This window comes from Phocoena phocoena, chromosome 10 (assembly GCF_963924675.1).
Source record: "Phocoena phocoena chromosome 10, mPhoPho1.1, whole genome shotgun sequence".
Lineage (NCBI taxonomy): Eukaryota > Metazoa > Chordata > Mammalia > Artiodactyla > Phocoenidae > Phocoena > Phocoena phocoena.
This window is the reverse complement of record NC_089228.1, coordinates 66,859,722-66,881,648: the sequence shown is the minus strand read 5'-3', so window position 1 is coordinate 66,881,648 and position 21,927 is coordinate 66,859,722. Positions and strand designations below refer to the sequence as shown.

Here is a 21,927-nt window from a genome sequence, read left to right as displayed (position 1 = left end):
CTTTGACATAGGAGAAACAGGCTCATAATCCAGTTCCATATGCCTGATTAAGGCAAAATACAGCATTAGCCTAGGTCAGCGAATTATCAATTCCTTTCTTAAAAAAAAAAAAAATCAATCCTCATCACACCTGAAATTTTGGGCTATAGCTCAATCCTGATTCAAATGTTTTCTAAAGTAATTCACAAACATATTACTTCAGCATTTTTTCCACATTTAGACAGAATATCAAAACCCATCATTCTTAGGGCAGTGAAAATACACTGTATGATATTATAATGATATGTCATTATATATTTGTCTAAATCCATAAACTTTTCAACACTAAGAGTGAATCCTATGGTAAACTATGGACTTTGGGTAATTATGATGTGTCAATATAGGTCCATTCTTGGTGAAAAATATACCATTCTGGTGATAATGAGGGAAGCTATGCATGTACAGGGGCAGGAGGGTAAGCAGGAAACCTGTGTACCTTCCCCTCAATTTTGTTGTAAACCTAAAGCTGCTCTTAAAAAAAAAAATCCTCAAAAAAGTAAAAATTAATGAATTAATGTTAAAGAAAAAAAACATCATGGCCATATTCTCTTTTCCAAACATAGCCTACAGCAGGGCTCAACAACTTGCAACACACATGCTTCTGCCTGGGGCATCCAGTAAGGAGGCTTTAGAAGCCTCCACATTCTAGAGACACGCAGGGCTCAGGAAGCACAGCTGTTCTTAGTTACTGCCTTTTTTTTCCCCTTTGCTTGAAGGAAGTTCAAAGTTTTTTCTTAACTTTCATTAGCAGGATCAAGGTTAATGTGGGTGGGAGTTCTTGCACTTAGACTAGATTCTCCTTCTTTCATCTTCGACTCACAGTCATATCATGTTCCAACTAAGTTCAAGTGGTGGGAGATTTTTTTGCTACCTTCCTCCTTCTCTTTCCATTTAATATTCTACATTTCTTTTTCATTTTTCCCCCCCTTTCATTAGACAGAACACACAAGCTCAAACATCTCCTCCACTCCCTCCCACTTGTTCTTTGGGAAATGAGCAAATGGTGCTTGCACTTGGCCTAGGATAAGGGTAGAAGAAACTGAGCCCAGGATAAGGGTGGGGTTAAGTTCAGCACTGGGGACAGTGGAGAGTAGAGGTTAAGGAAGAGAGGCCAAGATCTGCAATTTTATTTGGATTTTCACAATAGTCCTCCTTTCCACTTAGGAACGCCAAAATTTCACCAGGACAAAATGTATAACCCTAAATTTAAGGTGTTCCTTCTCTCTTATGTTATAGTATACTTGTGAATTGGGGACGGGAGGTATGTTAATTCAGATATTGGGAAAGCTACAGTAGAGCACTCACACGTACACAACACCTGCACAACATCCACAACACTTGCTGGAATCTATCTTGTACTCATACAGGTGCAACCTGGGCAGGTGAGGGCATTACTGCCCCATGGGGCAACACTTGCCAATGGAGTCAGAAGCCAGTGGGTAAATGCTCCCATCTGAGGTGCATTCTACACAACTTTTGGAAAACTGAAGACCCTGGCAGTTTTCAGCCCAGTTGCACACAATGGTGACTGACTTAATAACATATCCTCGTAGCAACTTTCTCTTCCTCTCTGTTTTGTTTTCCCTAGCCCTCAACTACTGGTTCCTGAGAATCTCAGGCCCTCTTTCTAGGGGGGGTTCCCCAGGCTAAAACAATAGAGATGGTCACAAAACTGGGAGAATCAGCTTTCTAAACACATGAGGCTCACCATTTGTCCCAGTACAGAAATCCAATACTTTAAAGATCAGCATGCATTTCCCACACACAAGCAGGATAAAAGAAATGGAAGAATCTATATGGAACCAGGACTCCACTACATTTCTTTCTATTTTTTTTAAAAAATAATTTTATTTATTTTTGGCTGCGTTGGGTCTTCGTTGCTGCATGAGCTTTCTCTAGTTGTGGCGAGCAGGGGCTACTCTTTATTGCAGTGCATGGGCTTCTCTTGTTGCGGAGCATGGGCTCTAGGCAGACAGGCTTCAGTAGTTATGGCACGCAGGCTCAGTAGTTGTGGCACACGGGCTGAGTTGCTCCGTGGCATGTGGGATCTTCCCAGACCACGGCTCGAACCCATATCCCCTGCATTGGCAGGCGGATTCTTAACCACCGCGCCACCAGGGAAACCCATCACTACATTTCTTGATATAAACATGTCCCTTTGAAAGCTGGGACAGACAATTTGAGAATAAAAATCATGGTCAAAACTCCCTATACTCTTCTCTATGGAACTGTTGCCAGGACCCACCACTGTGTCTCCAAATAGGGCACAATGTGGCTGAGATGATGAAAATACGAATTTATACCCCCCAAAATATACATCTTCTGTATCCATTCCCCATTCCACAGAAGAGTTGGATGACAGGAATAAAGAATCTAAGTCTGATAGTGCTAAGTGTTTCAGGATTAGAAATGGGCTGCTAATCTTTAACCTCTAGCGGAGGAAGGCAAACACAGAGGATTTACTCACACATCATTGAATTCCTCCAGAGACCTTGCAGGTGTGAAAACATCCAACAGACCAATCACCTGTAAGAAAACATAAAAATCAAACAGTAAATAAATACTGAAATTATCCATCAGGTCTTAGTCATTTTTTTTTTTTTTTTTTTTTTTTTTGTGGTACGCGGGCCTCTCACTGCTGTGGTCTCTCCCGTTGCAGAGCACAGGCTCTGGACGCGCAGACTCAGTGGCCATGGCTCACGGGCCCAGCCGCTCCGCGGCATGTGGGATCTTCCCGGACCGGGGCATGAACCCGCGTCCCCTGCATTGGCAGGCGGACTCTCAACCACTGCGCCACCAGGGAAGCCCAGGTCTTAGTCATTTTAATAGGAACTAATTCCAAATCCTGCTCTCAGTTCAATAACATTACATTATCATATATCTAATAACTCCAACTTATTTTTTACCCAAATTATGCTTTTGTTTTTTACTTGTTAAACGTCACTTTTCATAATAACTCATTTTACTACTAAAATCTTCATGTCTTTAGAATTTGGTCACATATAACCATTAGCTTATCAGGAAGCAAAAAGATTTAGGACTCTTGACTTACACATGTACTGATAGGCTAATGATTAACAAACAGAAAAGAGTCATACTTCTACAGCTGTTGTTTCAGTATCATTTTTCTTTTTAAAATATATTATTATTCAATAAAAATCACTATATAGTCTTCAAAACTGACATTTTTAAAGCCCCAATATATCTTCTCAGTATATTCTTGGTATTATTCTTATAATATTCTTAATATTAGATTATTAATCACTATCAGGTATTTAGATCAGACTATAAAAATGAAAAAAAAAAGCTATCTTTATACAAGGATAAAGCAAAGAGCTACTTAATACTCAGTAATCCATGGTCTTTGAGCAGTTTTTCTGGTCATGACTTTACACTGATTAATTTAATATCCCCCCCTTCCCCAGTTCCTCCTAAAACCCAGACCACTCATTTCCACAAAGCTAGGCACTAAGAAGGCAAACAAGACATATAATTCATGTGTAATATGTTCAGCAAGATTTAAGGGAAACTGGAAATGGAAAAAACAAAAGCTAAATGGGCTTCATGAAAACTGACCAATGACCGTGGACTCAGTAAAATATACCAACACTCAAAATATTATCATGAAAAAGGGCACTTTTTTTTTTTTTTTTTGCAGTACATGGGCCTCTCACTGCTTGTGGCCTCCCCTGCCGCGGAGCACAGGCTCCGGACGCGCAGGCTCAGCGGCCATGGCTCACGGGCCCAGCCACTCCGTGGCATGTGGGATCCTCCCAGACCGGGGCACGAACCCACGTCCCCTGCATTGGCAGGCAGACTCTCAACCACTGCGCCACCAGGGAAGCCCAAAAGAGCACTTTTAATTAGAATGTTACACCACTCATCCAAATTATCAACTTTTGGCTTCCTTGGTGCCACAGTGGTTAAGAATCCACCTGCCAACACAGGGGACATGAGTTCGAGCCCTGGTCCGGGAAGATCCCACATGCCTTGGAGCAACTAAGCCCGTGTGCCACAACTACTGAGCCTGTGCTCTAGAGCCTGTGAGCCACAACTACTGAGCCCGTGTGCCACAACTACTGAAGCCCACACGCCTAGAGCCTGTGCTCCGCAACAAAGAGTAGCCCCAACTCGCCGCAACTAGAGAAAGCCCGCATGCAGCAACAAAGACCCAACTCAGCCATAAATAAATAAATAAACTTATAAGACAAAAAAAAAAAACAACCCAAAAAACCCACACAAAAATATCAACTTTTAAAAGCAATTTCAGGGCTTCCCTGGTGGCGCAGTGGTTGAGAGTCCGCCTGCCAATGCAGAGGACACGGGTTCGTGCCCCGGTCTGGGAGGATGCCGCAGAGCGGCTGGGCCCGTGAGCCATGGCCGCTGAGCCTGAGCATCCCGAGCCTGTGCTCCGCAACGGGAGAGGCCACAACAGTGAGAGGGAAACAAACTAAAAAAAGACCTTGGAATTCAAGAATAGCTTTTCAAGTCTTTGCATCTTATTGCAAAGGAAAGGCACAGTTATCCATCATCTCCTTACACTCCTTTCTTGTGTACATCTCCAACCGTACACAAGAAAACGAAAATTACCTCTAATTGTACTACTGGTTACAACTATCATTAACATTTTGAGATACTTTCTTTGATTTTTCTGATGTATATAAATTAAATCAGGGTTATACTATGCATACAGTTTTATATCCTGTCTTGTCACTTAACAAATAATGACTCTTCTCATGTCCTCAAATGTTTTTCAATAATATGTTCTACCATTTGTATATACCATAATAAAACCAAGTTCCTATCTTTGGACACTTAAGGAACACTGCAAGTATATGTGCATATGCGTGCATGCGTGCATATATACACCTTGTATTTTCTTCCAGAGAATAAATTTCAAGAAATAGAATCACAAGATCAAAGGACATCAATATGCTTAAGGATCTTAATACTGTCAAACTGTCCATAAAGATGAGGCCAACTTACATCCCACCAATAGTGTTATCTATGACCTTATAATAGCTCTGAATAGTGCTTTAAATTAAGTCAAATCATTTTTTTTCCTTTCCCATCTAAATCATAATTGTTCTCCTTGAGTTTGATACAGTCCTGGCTTAAGACCTCTGGTCTTTTAAAAAATTAATTAATTAATTAATTTTTGGCTGCATTGGGTCCTCACTGCTGTGCAGACTTTCTCTAGTTGCAGTGAGTGGGGGCTACTCTTTGTTGTGGTGCACGGGCTTCTCATTGCAGTGGCTTCTCTTGTTGCGAAGCATGGGCTCTAGGCACACGGGCTTCAGTAGTTGTGGCACGTGGGCTCAGTAGTTGTGGCTCACGGGCTCTAGGGTGCAGGCTCAGTAGTTGTGGCGCACGGGCTTAGTTGCTCTGTGGCATGTGGGATCTTCCTGGACCAGGGCTCAAACCAGTGTCCCCTGCATTGGCAGGCGGATTCTTAACCACTGCGCCACCAGGGAAGTCCCAACCTCTGGTCTTTTGATTACTACCCCCTACACCCTCTTGTACTTCTGATAGCTGAGACCTAGAAGCCAATTTTATTCACCTGCTCCAATATTTTCTAATCACTGATTCTTGTTATTTGAGATGCCCCATCTTCTCAACAAGGAAACTTTAAAACAATTTACATTGTTTTACATTATTTGAATTGTGGCTTTGAAAATATCCTCAGATCAAAATAAAATTAAACTACTAGAGATCCAATTTACACAGGATTATTCATGCAAGGGTTATCTCAAACACACTAAAGTGAAACAAGTCCAAGCATTTTAAATAAAAACTCCCATTTCAATCTGAAAACACAATAGTATTTAGAATCAAACAGCTGTAAATTTGAACCCCCAATCAATCTGTGACTTCTTAGACCCATGAGCTTCTTTCTTTTACATTCCAATAACCCCAAAACATGGGATGTTGCTGGGCACACAGCAGTTCAATTAATATTTGTTACATAAATAAAAATATCTTCTCTGAGCCTCATTTTCCTCAGATGAAAGACACGTGTATATCATTGCTTATTTTCGTAGTATTTTGGGGAAGATTATGTAGACTGACCAGCTGTGGATTACCAAAATAAATCGTGACCAGAAACTTCAGAGTTTTATAATGAATTGTAAAGTACAAATCACAGAAACAAACTATTTGAAGCAGCTACTTCCAGTAACAAAACATGACATATAAAGCTAAATTCAATTATTCAAATGATTAAAAAGTATGGCTGCAAGAAGCACAATGACTAATTTGGAAAAAAATAATAGAACAAAGCATATTAGCAAATACTCTATCAAGTTTTAATTTCCTTAAAAGGGACACATTTTATGACATTAAAGCCACTCATGTTACATCAAAGTATTTTTAATTTTTTGTGGGCTTTTACAAATATCCCTTCTCTATTAATCCTATTTATGGAATATTAATCATAAGGAAAATACTGTAAAACAAAAGTTTCCCAGCATTAAAATAGATTTGGGGAACATTCCATAATTGATTCATTTCTCATTTCTTAAATGGAAATTTATTTTTAATTTGTCATATTTTAGCCTATTTCCTTACTCCTTCTGCCATTATGATTTCAGACGCTTTAGAAAGTAACCCAGGAATTAAATATTTAGAAAAGACGGTTATAGTATAAATAATCAGCAAATATCTCTGATGACTGTCCTACAATGACAAACAGAAGTAATATATCTTTATTAAATTGGTATACACTCACAAAACACTTTCTAAGTCAGTAACCAGTCAAAGACAATATTTATTCTATTTAACACAAACACACCAAAACAACCACTTGTTCTATCATGGTAAGATTAACTCTAAGGCTCCCAAATAAAATATATGAAAGGAGTCCCTTAATCATTAAAAGTTTTTTTTAATGTATAGCTCTCCAGGCCCTTAATTGTACAGTACCTACTCAGACAGCAAAAGGATGCAGCTAGCCAGCTGCTTCCTTTTAATCTTTCCTTAGACCAGATGTCAATGAGATCAAGGTCAAAAATTCAGTCAGGAATGGGCCAGGTAAATTTGTTCAGAGAGTAACATCCCCTAGCTCCTATAACCCATATGAAAATTACATATCTGTCATTCATTATCACTAATAAAAGAAATAAAATGAACTATGGATTTTAAGTCAGAGGCATTTTTGTGTAAAAGATCACATGTGCATTCTGGCACCTAAAAATTCTATTTGCTACGAATCCTTACTTAACTTTTTCATGAGTTTTAAGTTCCTGCTGCTGCTGTCTTTGGAGTCAAGGCAGCTAGCTCAAAGTTAGACAGTGGCCCAAAACAGTCATTAAAGAGAAAGAAAGAAAAAGAGGAAGAGAAGATAAAGGAGAGGAATTCCTCTTAAAATCCTCGATTGGGCTTCCCTGGTGGCGCAGTGGTTGAGAATCTGCCTGCCAATGCAGGGGACACAGGTTCGAGCTCTGGTCTGGGAAGATTCCACATGCCGCGGAGCAGCTAGCCCCGTGAGCCACAACTACTGAGCCTGCGCGTCTGGAGCCTGTGCTCTGCAACAAGAGAGGCCGCGATAGTGAGAGGCCCGCGCACCGCGATGAAGAGTGGCCCCCATTTGCCACAGCTAGAGAAAGCCTTCACACAGAAACGAAGAGCCAACACAGCCAAAAATAAATAAATAAAATTTAAAAAAAAAAAAAAAATCCTCGATTAAACTTACTTGGAAGTCTTGGTTCTTCACCTGGTAAAAATACTTTTACACTGTACATACCTAACAAGCGTTTGTAAAATAGACTGAAATTCAGGAATTTTTCTACATTTAGTCAAAGACTTTTGGCCCCTTCCCAGTCCCTCTTCAAACATTTGCCAACAGAATGGAGAACTATGAACATTCAGCCATCTGCCTCCTTTTGTTCAAACAACAAATCACCATCTAAATACAGGTGACCCTCTACATCGATACAGTGAAAACCTAAACATTTTAATATAAAAAAGACTGCTATTAAGCAAACTGCTTATAAAACAATCTAGATAAATTAAAATCCTGTTTTCCTAATACGGTCAGTCCTCTTTAAATTCGCATAGCCTTTCCTAAATTAAGACAATTGTATCCCATCACTGTGGCCTCTTCATGTCTACAAATACAGAATGGCTCAAATGCAACCAGCCCAATATCATGTAAGACATATTTCAAAGTATCTCATTATGGAAAATTAAAATATAGCATACTAAATAAGGTTGTTGCAATGATCACTAGAAAAGCCAAGGCATGGATTCAGATAACCCAAAATAATTTTTGCCCTAAACATTGGCTTAAATTGACTATGAAATAAAGCAGAACAATAAATTACAGTGCTGGTAATCTTCTACAGTAGATGTTCTTAAATTAGCACAGACAACATCAGTGGGATCCTGGGGCCTCCTGGAGGTGCTTTGGGGTTCCATAAATGTTTGGCTTGCATTCCATTTTCAAAGTATTCTTAAAAAGCTATGACAGTATCTTTGTCACATTTATTAACGTGTAATGAAAAACAGCATACACACTCAACTGTGATAAAAGCCAAATGTAAACCCATCAGTTAAGTTGCCAGACCACCTTGATTTTATGCAGACTTCGGAATAAAGATTCTCCTGCCAGCTTTCTCCACATATCTCAACTTCTTATAAACATGTCACTGATTAGGAAGGCTGCAGCTCTGCACTGAACTTTTTAAAAACTCAAGTTTGCACATGGATGCTCATATAAAAATTATACCTAGGAATGGAGATAATCTGTGGAAAACAGGACGTTCTCAATAGTATGCAATTAAAACATGAAAATAAATAAGTTGCAGCTGTGATTACAACAGCTTAAATTCCAAATTTAAGTCACAATGCTCTCAATTTAGAAGAAATTTGTACTTTGTGAAACAAATGTATTTTAATACATTTTTTCTTACTATGAAGAAAAAAGAGTTCAATTACTGAAACAAAAATATCTTAATAGCCAAGTAATATACTGAAACAGAAAAATATCTTAATAGCCAAGTAATAAACTGAAAAATTGAATTTTTTTTCTACACAGTAACCACCAATAGGGTCAAATAGTTCTAAAAACTCTATGGCCACTGTTTCTACAATGGTACAAATTTTACAGTTCCTTTCATACAGCAATCACATAAACCCTTTCTAACTTGATTTTGAAATTCAGGAAAATAAGTGTCCTCAGTCAATTGTTTTTTCACTTTCAGTTAATATTCCAACTGCATCCATTTATTTATGCTATTAGGATTTTTAAGCACTCCTTTGCAGGACAGCATTGTTCTCAAATGTCTAAACTTATAGACAAGGAAACGTTATATTTAACTTAAACAATGTCTTTGTCACATTTGTTAAAATCCCTGAATCTAGAAAAGCTGTCTTTTAAAAATTAAAAGGAAAAAATTATATTAAATTATCCAGAAAATAATACCCATCTCTGATAGGACATTCAGTGAACCTAAGGCACTCTTCCTCAAACTTCTCCACTGAAGAAACCCAACAACACAAAATACCATGGATTCCCATATTCTGATAATATAGTCTTAAGTAAACCAAGTAGAGAATACGAAACTTCTTTGTAATATTTTCTGTTAAAAATCCTTGTGAGGGGGCTTCCCTGGTGGCGCAGTGGTTGAGAGTCTGCCTGCTAATGCAGGGGACACAGGTTCAAGCCCTGGTCTGGGAAGATCCCACATGCCACGGAGCAACTGAGCCCGTGCGCCACAACTACTGAGCCTGCGCGTCTGGAGCCTGTGCTCCGCAACAAGAGAGGCCACGATAGTGAGAGACCCGCGCACCGCGATGAAGAGTGGCCCCCGCTCTCCGCAACTAGAGAAAGCCCTCGCACAGAAAGGAAGACCCAACACAGCCCAAAATAAATAAATAAATATTTAAAAAAAAAAAAAAAAAATCCTTGTGAGTTGTGTTTTATCTCACAATATTCTTTTTTTTTTTTTTCAGTACGCGGGCCTCTCACTGTTGTGGCCTCTCCCGTTGCGGAGCACAGGCTCCGGACACGCAGGCTCAGCGGCCATGGCTCACGGGCCCAGCCGCTCCGCGGCATGTGGGATCTTCCCGGACTGGGGCACGAACCCGTGTCCCCTGCATCAGCAGGCGGACTCTCAACCACTGCACCACCAGGGAAGCCCACAATATTCATTTTTGTTAAAAAAAATTTTATATGCTTTTCCTCTAAAAATCTTTAAGTAAAACTGAAACTCCAGGAAGATGCACCGATTTCATCCCAAGGCTTTGAGTAATCTACCTGACATAATGCAGTGGTTACTAACACCCCAGTACAAGGACGGTCCAAGTTTGATGTACTCTAATGCATTTCCATTCGCAGTAATTAAAACACAATTTTTTCCAGTCTATTAAACAGCAGAATTTATCCTGCCTTGAATTATTAACTTACATTTTCATGTTTCATATGTTTAAGTAACCGCAGTTCTCTGTAGGTCCTTTTGGCATGAATAATGGACTGAAATGGTCTGGATAGCTTCTTCACTGCAACACGTAACCCAGTTTTTGTGTCAAAAGCAGCACTAAGGAAAAAAAAAAAAAAACATAAAAAGCTCATCATTAAATGTTCTCTTAATATATTAAAATCAGTATTTATAAGGCTATTTCATTTCCAAATTAAATGGGTCTCTAATAAATTTTAAAAGTATAAAGATAAAAATTAAAATGACATATAATCCCACTATCCAAAGTAATCTATTAATTATTTTTGGTGTTTCCTTCTTGTCTTTTTTTCTATGCATCTAAATCAAGGATCAGCAAACTTTTTCCGTGAAGGGCTGTGTAGTAAGTATTTTAGACTTTGTGAGGCTTAGGGTCTCTGTCTCAACTACTCAACTCTGTGCTTGGAACTGGAAGGCAGCAGATAGTACATTTTTAAATGAATGTAGCTATGTCCCAATAACACAAAAGCAGCAGCCACCTGATCTAGATGAGCCAACAGACTGGTACACAAAGAGCTGGATTCTGTCTTCTTGGCCTAGGCCTCAGTGTCACCTTGCCACCAAATGCTGCCTGATCAGAGGCCTTGGAAACCACCATGTTTTCAGGACAATGAGTTGGCAAAAAAATTTCTTGAGCACCTACAAAGTATTTGTCACTTTCTAGAAGCTGAGATATAGTCGGGAATAAGTCAACATATCCCTGACCTCAGGGGATGGGGGGAGAGGGGAAGAGCAGAATAATAAAATAAATTTCACACAGTGATGAATGCTATGAATAAGTAAAATAGAATAACGGGATAAAGAGCGACAGAAAGCTGGTGGAGTTATGCTACATTAGCTAGGATGTCTGAGGAAGTACATTTGAGCTGAGGGAAGTGAATGATAAGAAAGTAGCAACCATGTAAAGATATAGTGGAAAAGAGCCTCAAGCAGAAGAAAAAATAATATTATTAACATTTAGTGAGTCTTTATTATCATTCCCCAGTTGACAGATAAGGAAAATGAAGCACAAGAGAGTATAAATAACTTGCCCACAGTCACAAAGCTAGAGAGTGACAGTGCAGGAAGTCTGGATCCAGAGCTCACACTATTAACTATTTTCCTATGCTGCCTCTCAGAAAAGCAAGTGCAAACAAAGGAAAAATAAAACAGAGGTAGAAAAAATATGGTATGCTGGAGTGACAAAAGAAACGAGGAGCAAGGGGAGCGAGGAAAAGAATGAGGTTAGAGATACAGGCAGAGGCCAGATCATACAGGACATCTACAGCAAGAAATGATGTGTATTCTAATTATTTTTAGAGACTGTTTGGGTTAATTCTATCATGTCTCATCCTCCTGTTTATCTCCAGTCTCTAATTGGTACATCCAAGGCTTTCGGATCATCTATTCTCACCAAACTCTCTTTCCCATATGACTCTGGCTCCAGAAGTTCCCCTCCCTTCGCTCCCAAGTCCTTACCCTATGTCCTTGCTCTTCAACTCCCAATTTGTAATCAACTCCTGTAAGTCTTCACTTCTGAACTTTCCCCCATTTCCTTGCTTTAATTGAAACCAGGCTGTACCTTGAAGACACTACTTCTCTTGTAGCCATGCCATTAGAGTGGATTCTCACTCTCATATCCCACGTACCTCACGGCTAGCAGGTGGCGTAGATGTCCCCCTTGCCAACTGTTTCCACTTCCAGACCATAACTTTCCCTTTGATTTACACAAGCTCCTGCTCACGAACATCTCTCCCTCTCTGTTGCTGTTATCCACTGACCTGGAATTTTCCATCTTAAAGTCCTATCTTAAAGTCTCTCGCCCCTCCCAACTTCTGTCATCATTCCTGGCAGCTTCAGCATCCAGGTGGAGGGCACGTCCAATTTCCTGGCCTCCTGTGTGACCCATCCTCTTCAGCTCTTCACCTCAGAGTCTGCCTGCCTACCCGCAGGCTGAGTATTTTCCCCTCTCCTCTGCTGGGAAGCCTGTTGGGGCCTCTTGGAGCAAGGAATGCCATCGGGTTTCTAGCTGGCATGCCTGCAACTGAGTGTGTAAGTTCAATTCAGGGGAGAAGAAAGAAGACGCCCACTTGAGCCACCTGTCCAAGTCATTCTCCGCGCTAGCTTTCCAGTAATAAAGTACATATTTTTATATCTCTATTTGACTCCTGTATCTATTAAGCAAAAGGCAAGCTAGGATTAATCAGTACCCTACAGACCCCAATAATCACAATTTATTACTGTATGTTTATTTACCACCCAGCAGAGTGGTTAAATAAGGACTGGGGCTTTGGTATTAGACTCTGGATTTTAATTCCAGTTCTGCCAGTTAGTAGTTATATAACCTTGAGGAGGTTAATTAAATTCTCTCGGCCTCATATATAAAATGAGGATAACGTTTATATCTAATCTGTCCGATGTTTGTTAGGATTAAATGTGATAATTTTTGCAGTAGGTTTAGCAAAGGGCCTGGCCATGGTAAAGCTCAAATATTAGACATAATAACGTCTGCGTTTTCCACTCATCATAAGCACCTTGAGGGCAGGAAGTGTCTTCTGTTTTATTCAGTATTGTATTCCATAGGACTTAGCTTAATGCCTGGCACGTGGCCCATTCTCAATAACTGCTTTACAAAAGTATAAAATGAAGTATGAAAGAAAAACTTCAACTTTACCATTTGGCCCTCAATTCTTATAAATTCAATAGCATCCAACAAAAAACTGATATTAATGTTAAAAACTTACATGTGTGTTGAGTGTTTATTATTGTTAGGCATTGGTTTTAATCTTTACATGAATGAACATCTTTATCACAACTTTATAAGAAGACATTATTATTATTCCCATTTTACAGATGAGAGAACTGAGGCACCGAGAGGTTAACTAATGTGCCCACACAGACAGAAAATGGCAGAGCTGGGATTCAAATCCAAGTGATGTGTTTCAAACATGAACTCTTTAACCATAACAGAAAAGCAAGTTCAACCTAGCCACCAGTTCAGTCCATTTTAAATATATTCTAATCGTATGGACTCTGTTTCTTTTCTAAAATGCGTCCCACTATAATTAATTGCATTTCATAAGGAAAGTTCTTCCTGTGATCTTACATTGAACTCAGGATAATATTAATGAAAAGTATTTCATAAGAAATAACTTTCACTCAATATACATTACTTTATCAAGGGGGAGTTTTTAATCCCTAAAGTTATACTATGACTCTAAAACACTATAAAGGAGTCAATGATGTAATAACTCACAAATACCAAAATATCACTTCCTAAGCATTTACTGAAAAATCTCCTTCATGAGACTCTTTGTGGATACAAAAGAAACATTAAACATAGTACCTGATATCAAAGAACTTAACCATCTAACTGGGATGATGAAACGTACATGAAAGCACAGAATGCCCATAATACAGTGCAACTATTACACTTTTGAAAAAGTTGGGTTCAAAAATAGGTAAGTTGGGTTTAAAAATATAAAAATATATAAGTTGGGTTCAAAATACATAAATGTTCATTGCAGCCAGTTCACAAGAACAAAACTAGAAACTACCTTAATATCCAATACAGCAGAGTTTAAACTATGGTACATTCTCATGTACCGTATACTGCAGCCATTAACAAGACCCTCCACATACTAATATGTACTTGTTATACTGCTGATGGGAAAGAGAACAAGTTTCAGAAGTAAAGAATTATCCCCATCTGTGGGGAAAAAACATGTACACTCATTCAGATATATACACATGAGCAGAGAATAAATGTCTAATATACTCAGGACTTTTAACACTTTTGTTTTTTAATGTATATTTTTCTATCCCCTGACTTTTTAAAAAAATGAGCTTATATCTTTTAACAAGGTTATTAGTAAAGTCAGAAGCATAAATCGTCTGTGCTTTTCTGTTACCCTAAAACAAACAAAAAGAGGCATGCTTTCTAACTTTCATAAAACCACTACTGACAGGTATATTTCCTTCGAATGATCCTTACATAGCTATACTCAAAGTATATAAATAAATTTGTACCCACCTTACCTAAGCCATAAGAATTTTCTATTTTACTAAACAATCATTCACAACAATTTCAAAAATATCTGAACCACAGACTACTCATTCTCTTATTGATGGGCCTTATAAGCTATTCCATTCATTCACATACACAAATAATACAAACACGACTACAATGGACATCTTCACTCACATTGCTTCTTTCATAATTGCATGACTTCCTTAGAAGAGACTAATAATTTCTACTTCAAAGGACACATATTCCCACCTTTTAAAATATACTTTACTTACAGGAGAGAGCAAACAGGAATTGTTCAGAGAAACTGCTCTGTTAGTTAGTAATCCTTATGGCAAAAGTTGCTGAAGCAAAGAATATATGATCCATCCCCTCCCCCACCTCTTTAAGCATTTAACTTGCTCTGACCTAACCTGTTCTATCACTAATCAAAGCAATATTTGGAGAAAGAGGAAACCACATATTTCATCCTAAATTGAACATTGTATTTACCCAAAGCAGAAATTCCTAATAATTTTTTAAAGATCATCTGATAAAACCAAATGAATACTCGGAGGAGAAGAAATTCAAGTTATTGAATACCTGATCATACCACATATTATTTGGGAAACATTTCATTCAATCCTCATAACTTTGTGAGATAGTTATATTTACTTTCCAAAATAAGAAACTAATGGTCAGAAACATTAACAACTCACTGAATGGCATATAACTCATATGCAGTGGGATTCAGACTCAGATCTGTCTAATTTCAGGGCTCTTTTTCCAGGATGCCAAGCAGCCTGAGATAAGGACAACCCCAGCTACTGGCTTGCCTTTATTATTACACTTACTAGTATTACAGTTGGGAAGATTCCTCTTAATCACATTTAAAAAACTGTTAACTACAAATAAAACTGTGTTTTCATGAGCAACATCATAACATGGAATTACTTTTATGAAAACCAGGTTCTCCAAACAATTGAATAAAATCCAGGACACACTGCTCAATAAGTTTTTCTCCCAATTGTAAACTCATAAAGTTCTAAAATTAATTCATACTTTATAAAAAACATTGCTATGGTAAAAAAAATTAAAGGGAGAAATATAAAATTCATTAAAAACATATTATAATATTAGACTGTCATCATCATGTATCTACTGTTGACTGTGAATCCAGTGCCTAGGACAAAATAATATTCATTAAATAAAATTAAATGTTTTGTTATACATTCATACCTGCCTCTCCTCCCTGAAAAAATAGTGGCTTACTAGGTTCTTAATATCCTAATTTTGTTTAATTCTAAATTTACTTACATATACCCTGCTTTATTTCACAATGGATTTAAAGTAGCCTAGAAGTATATACATACAACTTGACATAAGAATAAATGACTAGGGGAAAAATAAACAAGATAAATAAGAAATTATGTAGGGGTGAGGTTAGTGCAAATGTTTATTGTGAGGTCCTTTCTAAATACCTGTTAGAGGTGGGCCCCAAATTTGGCTCTGAGCCCACTAAAGATATCACAAAGAGAATACAACCAGTTAAGACATGAATCATAGGAACCATATAATAAAAACAAACCAGGTACTCAGAGAACTGAAGAGAGGCATAATTATTCTTGTAATAACACCTGAGAAGAGTTCCTCCTGTGTATGTTTATGAAGAAGACACTGTATAATGTGGTAAAAATGTCCTAATCAACATCCTTACACAATTATAGTAGTGGGTTTCAGATGGTTCTTTACTTAGAGCATCCATCAGTGGAGACTGTTTCATAAGGCCAAAATACAGTTCATTAGCAAAGGCAGGGAGGAGAGGACAAAACAGCACAGCACACTGCTCTCTGACAGACTTACTTAATCCAAGAGGAAATCTTAAGTGTTTCTAGAAAAATAGATAATAAGCTCCATATTCCTCAGACAATCCTCCAAAGATGATTTCCATCAACTGAGCTTTTGATAGATATAGAGACACAGGGACTTTGTATTTATGCTCCATGACTGGAACCTGGCTTGGAGAGTGTCTGTGTTGCAAGGCAAAGGCAGATCAACATGCTGAGTGAGCAAAGGAAGAGAGACAACGTCTTAAGAAAAGTGAGATGCTACCTAACCAGGACAACTGCCCACGTCCACAGAGCATGAGTATAAATGCCTGCATCAGGATTTTCCTCAAAGAACAATTTGGGTTTTCCCCAACAAAATGAAGAATGAGCAATCACCTGGCAAGCATCTGAGTAATTTGTGGGAATCATAAACGATTTTATAATTTCTTTTAATGGTCACAGACAACTTCTCTAATCCTTGAATGATGTTAAGGAAAAATGAACGGTCAATAATGGTTAAGAAGACAACACAATTTTACGTATTTTTGGCAATTAATGGAAACATTTTTTTAAAAAACTTTATTTATTTAAATTTTTGGCCGCCTTGGGTCTTTGCTGCTGCATGTGGGTTTTCTCTAGATGCAGTGAGCGGGCTTCTCATTGCAGTGGCTTCTCTTGTTGGAGAGCACGGGCTCTAGGCACGTGGGCTTCATTAGTTGCGGCACGCAGGCTCAGCAGTTGTGGTGTACAGGGTTAGTTCCTCCGTGGCATGTGGGAGCTTCCCAGAGTAGGGCTTGAACCCATGTCCCCTGCATTGGCAGGCGGATTCTTAACCACTGTGCCACCAGGGAAGTCCCAATGGAAATATTTAAATATATTAAAATCCGTAGTTACACTGAATTAACAAATTGTCATTAATACATTGAATTCATTAAAATATCTACATGGAGATAAATAATTTGCAAAGAGATGACATCTCTTCCCCATATAATTTGAGGCTTTTTTCCAATTGAATTCAGGTTAATTTATAACAGTTTTCAAGAGTTTCTAAATAACTAAGTAATTCAGATGACTAACTTTGAACTTTCTCTTTACCTATAACAACTTGACAAAAATATTAGCAAATACCATATTGGAAATATTTTTCGGCACATCTCTCTCTACTACAGAAACCTACTTTTTCTTTCTTCTAAATTCAGACAAATGTGCAAGTGCCACTGTACTTTTGATGCTTATGCTCTGCCCCTCCATTTTGGAAACAATGTCATGAAAATAAAGGCAACTTTATGCAAAAACAATAACTCAAGTTTTAATTTGAGAACTTCAAAAATATTCTTCAGAGTAGCGAGGGACTTAAAGTTGACTTTAAAAACTCTTACCATTTGAAACATTGTTAGCTCTCTTTAAATACCTTTTACTAACTCTCAAATATCTTGTTTGAATGTCTACCTTACACTTTCATTTTTAAAATAAATCACAAAATGATCTACTTGCAGTATATATAGTATTTTAAAATGGAATTCAATTTCTTACAATAACACTTTCATATTGATAGGAAGAAAATCAGATGTTATTAATACAGTTGTTACAAGTACGTGCAATATGACCAATCCCCAGCTTTTCAGTTTCTAAAAATTCTTCTCAGAGGTTAAAAAAAACACAAATGACACATGAAAAACCTTACCAATAGAGAAGCAGCCTGGAATGGAAAAAAGAGTCATTTAATTGATCACTTACCTTGCCTTGCAGAAACTTACAGTTCAAGAACTTTTAGGCAAATTCAGTATTTTCATGAAAATCTCATTCAGATAGAAAAATGTATTTGTGATAGGATTTATTAGGGACATTAGCCATGGGGCTGGCACTCAGGGAATGGCAACATATATGCTAATACTTGCCATTCCTAACTAATCTGATCCAATTCCTGCTGCAAAAGCTTCTAAACTACTGGAACAAAAATGTTTTTCACAAACTGCTTCCATTTTTACTAGGCTGATGGAAACTAACATTCAAACAATGTAGAAATTCACTTAGGCATACAATCTAAAAATCCCAAACCATTTGCGATTAAAATGCACTTAATCTTCATTTGCTGAAAGCTCCGTCTGAAGTAAGAATAATTTTGTTAAGATTTGCAGAAATTTATAGAAATTATTTTGTAATAATTTCTTCACTGAAGCTTTAAAAGCTGCAGTGGTGTCAGTTAACATATATCTTTGATTGCAAATGTGAAGTATGTATCTGCATCAAGAGCAACAGTTATCCCATATTGAATGCAAAAATATTACACATGGATTATTTCATTTCTTTTAAAGGGGATTACTTTCCAAAGCCTCATTAGAATGTTCCCACCATGGGTTTATATCTTCTCTACTTTTATGTGTTTGAAAATTTCAATAACAAATGTGTTGGAAGTTATCATTAAATAATTTTAACTCCTTTCAAACAAATCTGAAATACTGAACAGACTAAACATATATATTACATTGTAACTATTTAGTATTACCATCAATCAACTTTGCCTTGCTGCTACAATTAAAAGTCTTGTACAGGGCTTCCCTGGTGGCACAGTGGTTGAGAGTCTGCCTGCCGATGCAGGGGACACGGGTTCGTGCCCCGGTCTGGGAGGATCCCACATGCTGTGGAGCGGCTAGGCCCGTGAGCCATGGCCACTGAGCCTACGTGTCCGGAGCCTGTGCTCTGCAACAGGAGAGGCCACAACAGTGAGAGGCCTGCGTACCTCAAAAAAAAAAAGAAAAAAAAAAGTCTTGTACAGTAATAGTGTTCATAGACTTCATATCCAGAAAAGCACCCTACAAATATATGCTATGATCATGACTAGAGATGTACATAACACACATTGACATGACTTCACAACTTTTGGGTTTTGCTATGTCTGTGACTCTCCATCTTATATGACATATCTATCTATGTATCTATACACACACACATATATATATACACAAACACACATATATATTTTTATAGTAACACTTAAGAGTATTAATTATCTATCACTAGATAATAAATTACCCTCAAATTTGGTGCCTTAAACAAGATTTAGTATCTCACTTTCTGTGGGTCAGAAATTCAGGAGCAGCCTAGCTGGGTGGTTCTGGCTCATGGTTTTTCCTGAAGTTGCAGTCAAGATGTTGGTCAAGCTAGAGTCATCTGAAGGCTTGACTGAGGCTGCAGGATCCACTTCTAAGATGGTTCACTCACTCGGTGTTGGCAGGCCTCAGTTCTTTGAAATGTGTACCTCTCCATAGGGCTGCTTCAGTGTCTTCTCAATGTAGCAGCCCTATGGTTCTCAACACAGGGCAATTTTACTCCTCAGAGGACATCTAACAAGGTGTAAGACAACTGGGAGTGTGTGGTGGCGATGGAGGGAGTGTTGCTAGTGGAAATGGTGGGTAAAGGCCAAGGTTACTGCTAAATATCCTTCAAAACAAAGAATTCTCTGGCCCCAAATGCCAATAGTACCGAGGCTGAGAAACTGCCCTAGAGCAGATGATCTCAGAGAAAGACCAAAGCAGGAGTCACAATGTCTTTTATGACCTACCTGCAGAAGTCACACTCCATCATTCCTGCCACAGTCTATACTTTAGAGAAGTGAGTTACTAAATACAGTCTTCACTCAAGGGGAGGAGAATTAAAGCACCACCTCTTTAAGGGAGGAGTATCAAATAATTTTCATATCATTATTTTTAGCAACTTGATTTTTAAAAATCAAAACACTGGAAAATATCTTGCTTACTTTTGGTAACACTAGATAAGTACTTTTTTATTGCTCTAGAAAAAAAACCTCTGAAATTCCACTTAACAAAGCTACTTTTACATCCTAGTGAATGGTCTCTGTTTGCAGTATTTCGATGATCTGATCTCAAAAAATTCTGTTAAGCATAAACATAGACAGTCTGACATAGAAAAAAGTAAACCAGTAATCAAAAGATTTCAGTTCTAGCTTTGGTTCTGGAACTTCCTAGCAAGTGATCTTGGCCAAAGCTTCTACGAGCCTGTTTCCAGATCAATAAAATGGGGGTGTCACTAGCTCTGCTTATCTTACAATGCTGTTTTGAGGCTCACATAAGATAATTATGTATAAGTACTTTATGAACTATAAAAGACAAGTAGTAAATGTTCCAAGTGGAAATGAATGTGCTATTATATAATACTTTCATGATCAGCTTCCAGCATGGGGTTTATCACATAGTAAATTCTCAACATATATTTTTAGATCTCTTACTCTCAAATTTGAGGTTGAGTATATTTCTGAAATAACAGTAAGATAGGGCAGGTTATTAAAATATAACCAAGGGCCCAAATCCTTGATCATTTGCTGTCATGTTACGGAAAACTAAAATATCGTTTCCTTTCAAGTTAAAATGCACATTTATTCAGCAGTTAATGGATAGGATCTAGGAACTACTACAATCAGAAACATAATGTAGCCAATTCTTTAGACACTAAACTGAAAAAAAAGGTATTCCTATATATATTTGTTTCCCAATTTAGACTTTGAAGGAGAGCAGAAGCTATAGTTTATTTATCTGTTTATCTTCAGGAACATAATGCAAGATTAGTAAATACATACCGAGGCAGAGAGTTCCTGACCTCAAGGAATTGAGAAACCTAGCTGGGGAGTCAGATTAAAGAGATACGCACATAAATTACTAGAGACTTTTACAAAGCAATATATTTGCTTCCTCCAATCCATTCTGTAACACTCCAATCAAATCAATTTTAAAATACTTTCCCTCCCTACTTTACAATTCAAGAAACTGTAACTAGCTCTCTATTGCCTAGAAAACTGCAGTTGCCTTAACCCTACTCCAGACCTTACTCTTAATTTCTGGGGGTAGGACCCAAGCATCTGTATGTTTAAAAGCTCCACAAGTGATTCTGAAACACAACCAGAATGAAAACCACAATTGGGTTCACCCTATCTGAGATACTACCCTTGTCAGGGCAGTCCATCTCATATCTAATTCTCTTAGTTATGTTTTCTCCTGTTATCTAAAAAGTTCCCTTTCTAGAAACGCTCCAAATACTACCCATCCTTCAAAACAACCTTCAGGGCTTCCCTGGTGGCACAGTGGTTAAGAATCCGCCTGCCAATGCAGGGGACACAGGTTCGAGCCCTGGTCTGGGAAGATCCCACATGCCGCGGAGCAACTAAGCCCGTGTGCCACAACTACTGAGCCTGCGCTCTAGAGCCTGTGAGCCACAACTACTGAAGCCTGCGCGCCTAGAGCCCGTGCTCTGCAACAAGAGAAGCCACTGCAATGAGAAGCCCATGCACCACAATGAAGAGTAGCCCCCGCTCGCCACAACTAGAGAAAGCTTGAGTGCAGCAAAGAAGACTCAACACAGCCAATAAATAAATTTATTTTAAAAAAAAAACCAAACAATCTTCAAATCCTTCCTTCATGAAACATGCCAACTACTATAGCCCACAGGGCCCTCACATCTCTGTATACATCAATACTTTTATATATATATACATAGTTCACTAATATTTTATGTCTGTTTCTTTTAGACACTGGTGGGCATTTAACACTATCAGATGGATGACCAACAGATTTCTTTCACTACAGCAAATCTAAAACATAAATATAAA

General features: G+C 38.1%; 1 protein-coding gene across 3 annotated transcripts in view; it reads right to left on the bottom strand.

Annotated features, from left to right (window-relative positions):
* The window catches only part of MAPK14 (mitogen-activated protein kinase 14), a 74,733-nt gene that overhangs the window by 41,609 nt on the left and 11,197 nt on the right, over positions 1 to 21,927 (bottom strand). For all 3 annotated transcript variants that reach the window (XM_065886353.1, XM_065886352.1, XM_065886354.1), the window contains exons 2-3: positions 10,445 to 10,574; positions 2,507 to 2,565 (exon numbers count right to left, since the gene is read on the bottom strand). In XM_065886353.1, coding sequence (XP_065742425.1) covers positions 2,507 to 2,565; positions 10,445 to 10,574 — 189 coding nt within the window. The remainder of the gene's footprint in view (positions 1 to 2,506; positions 2,566 to 10,444; positions 10,575 to 21,927) is intronic.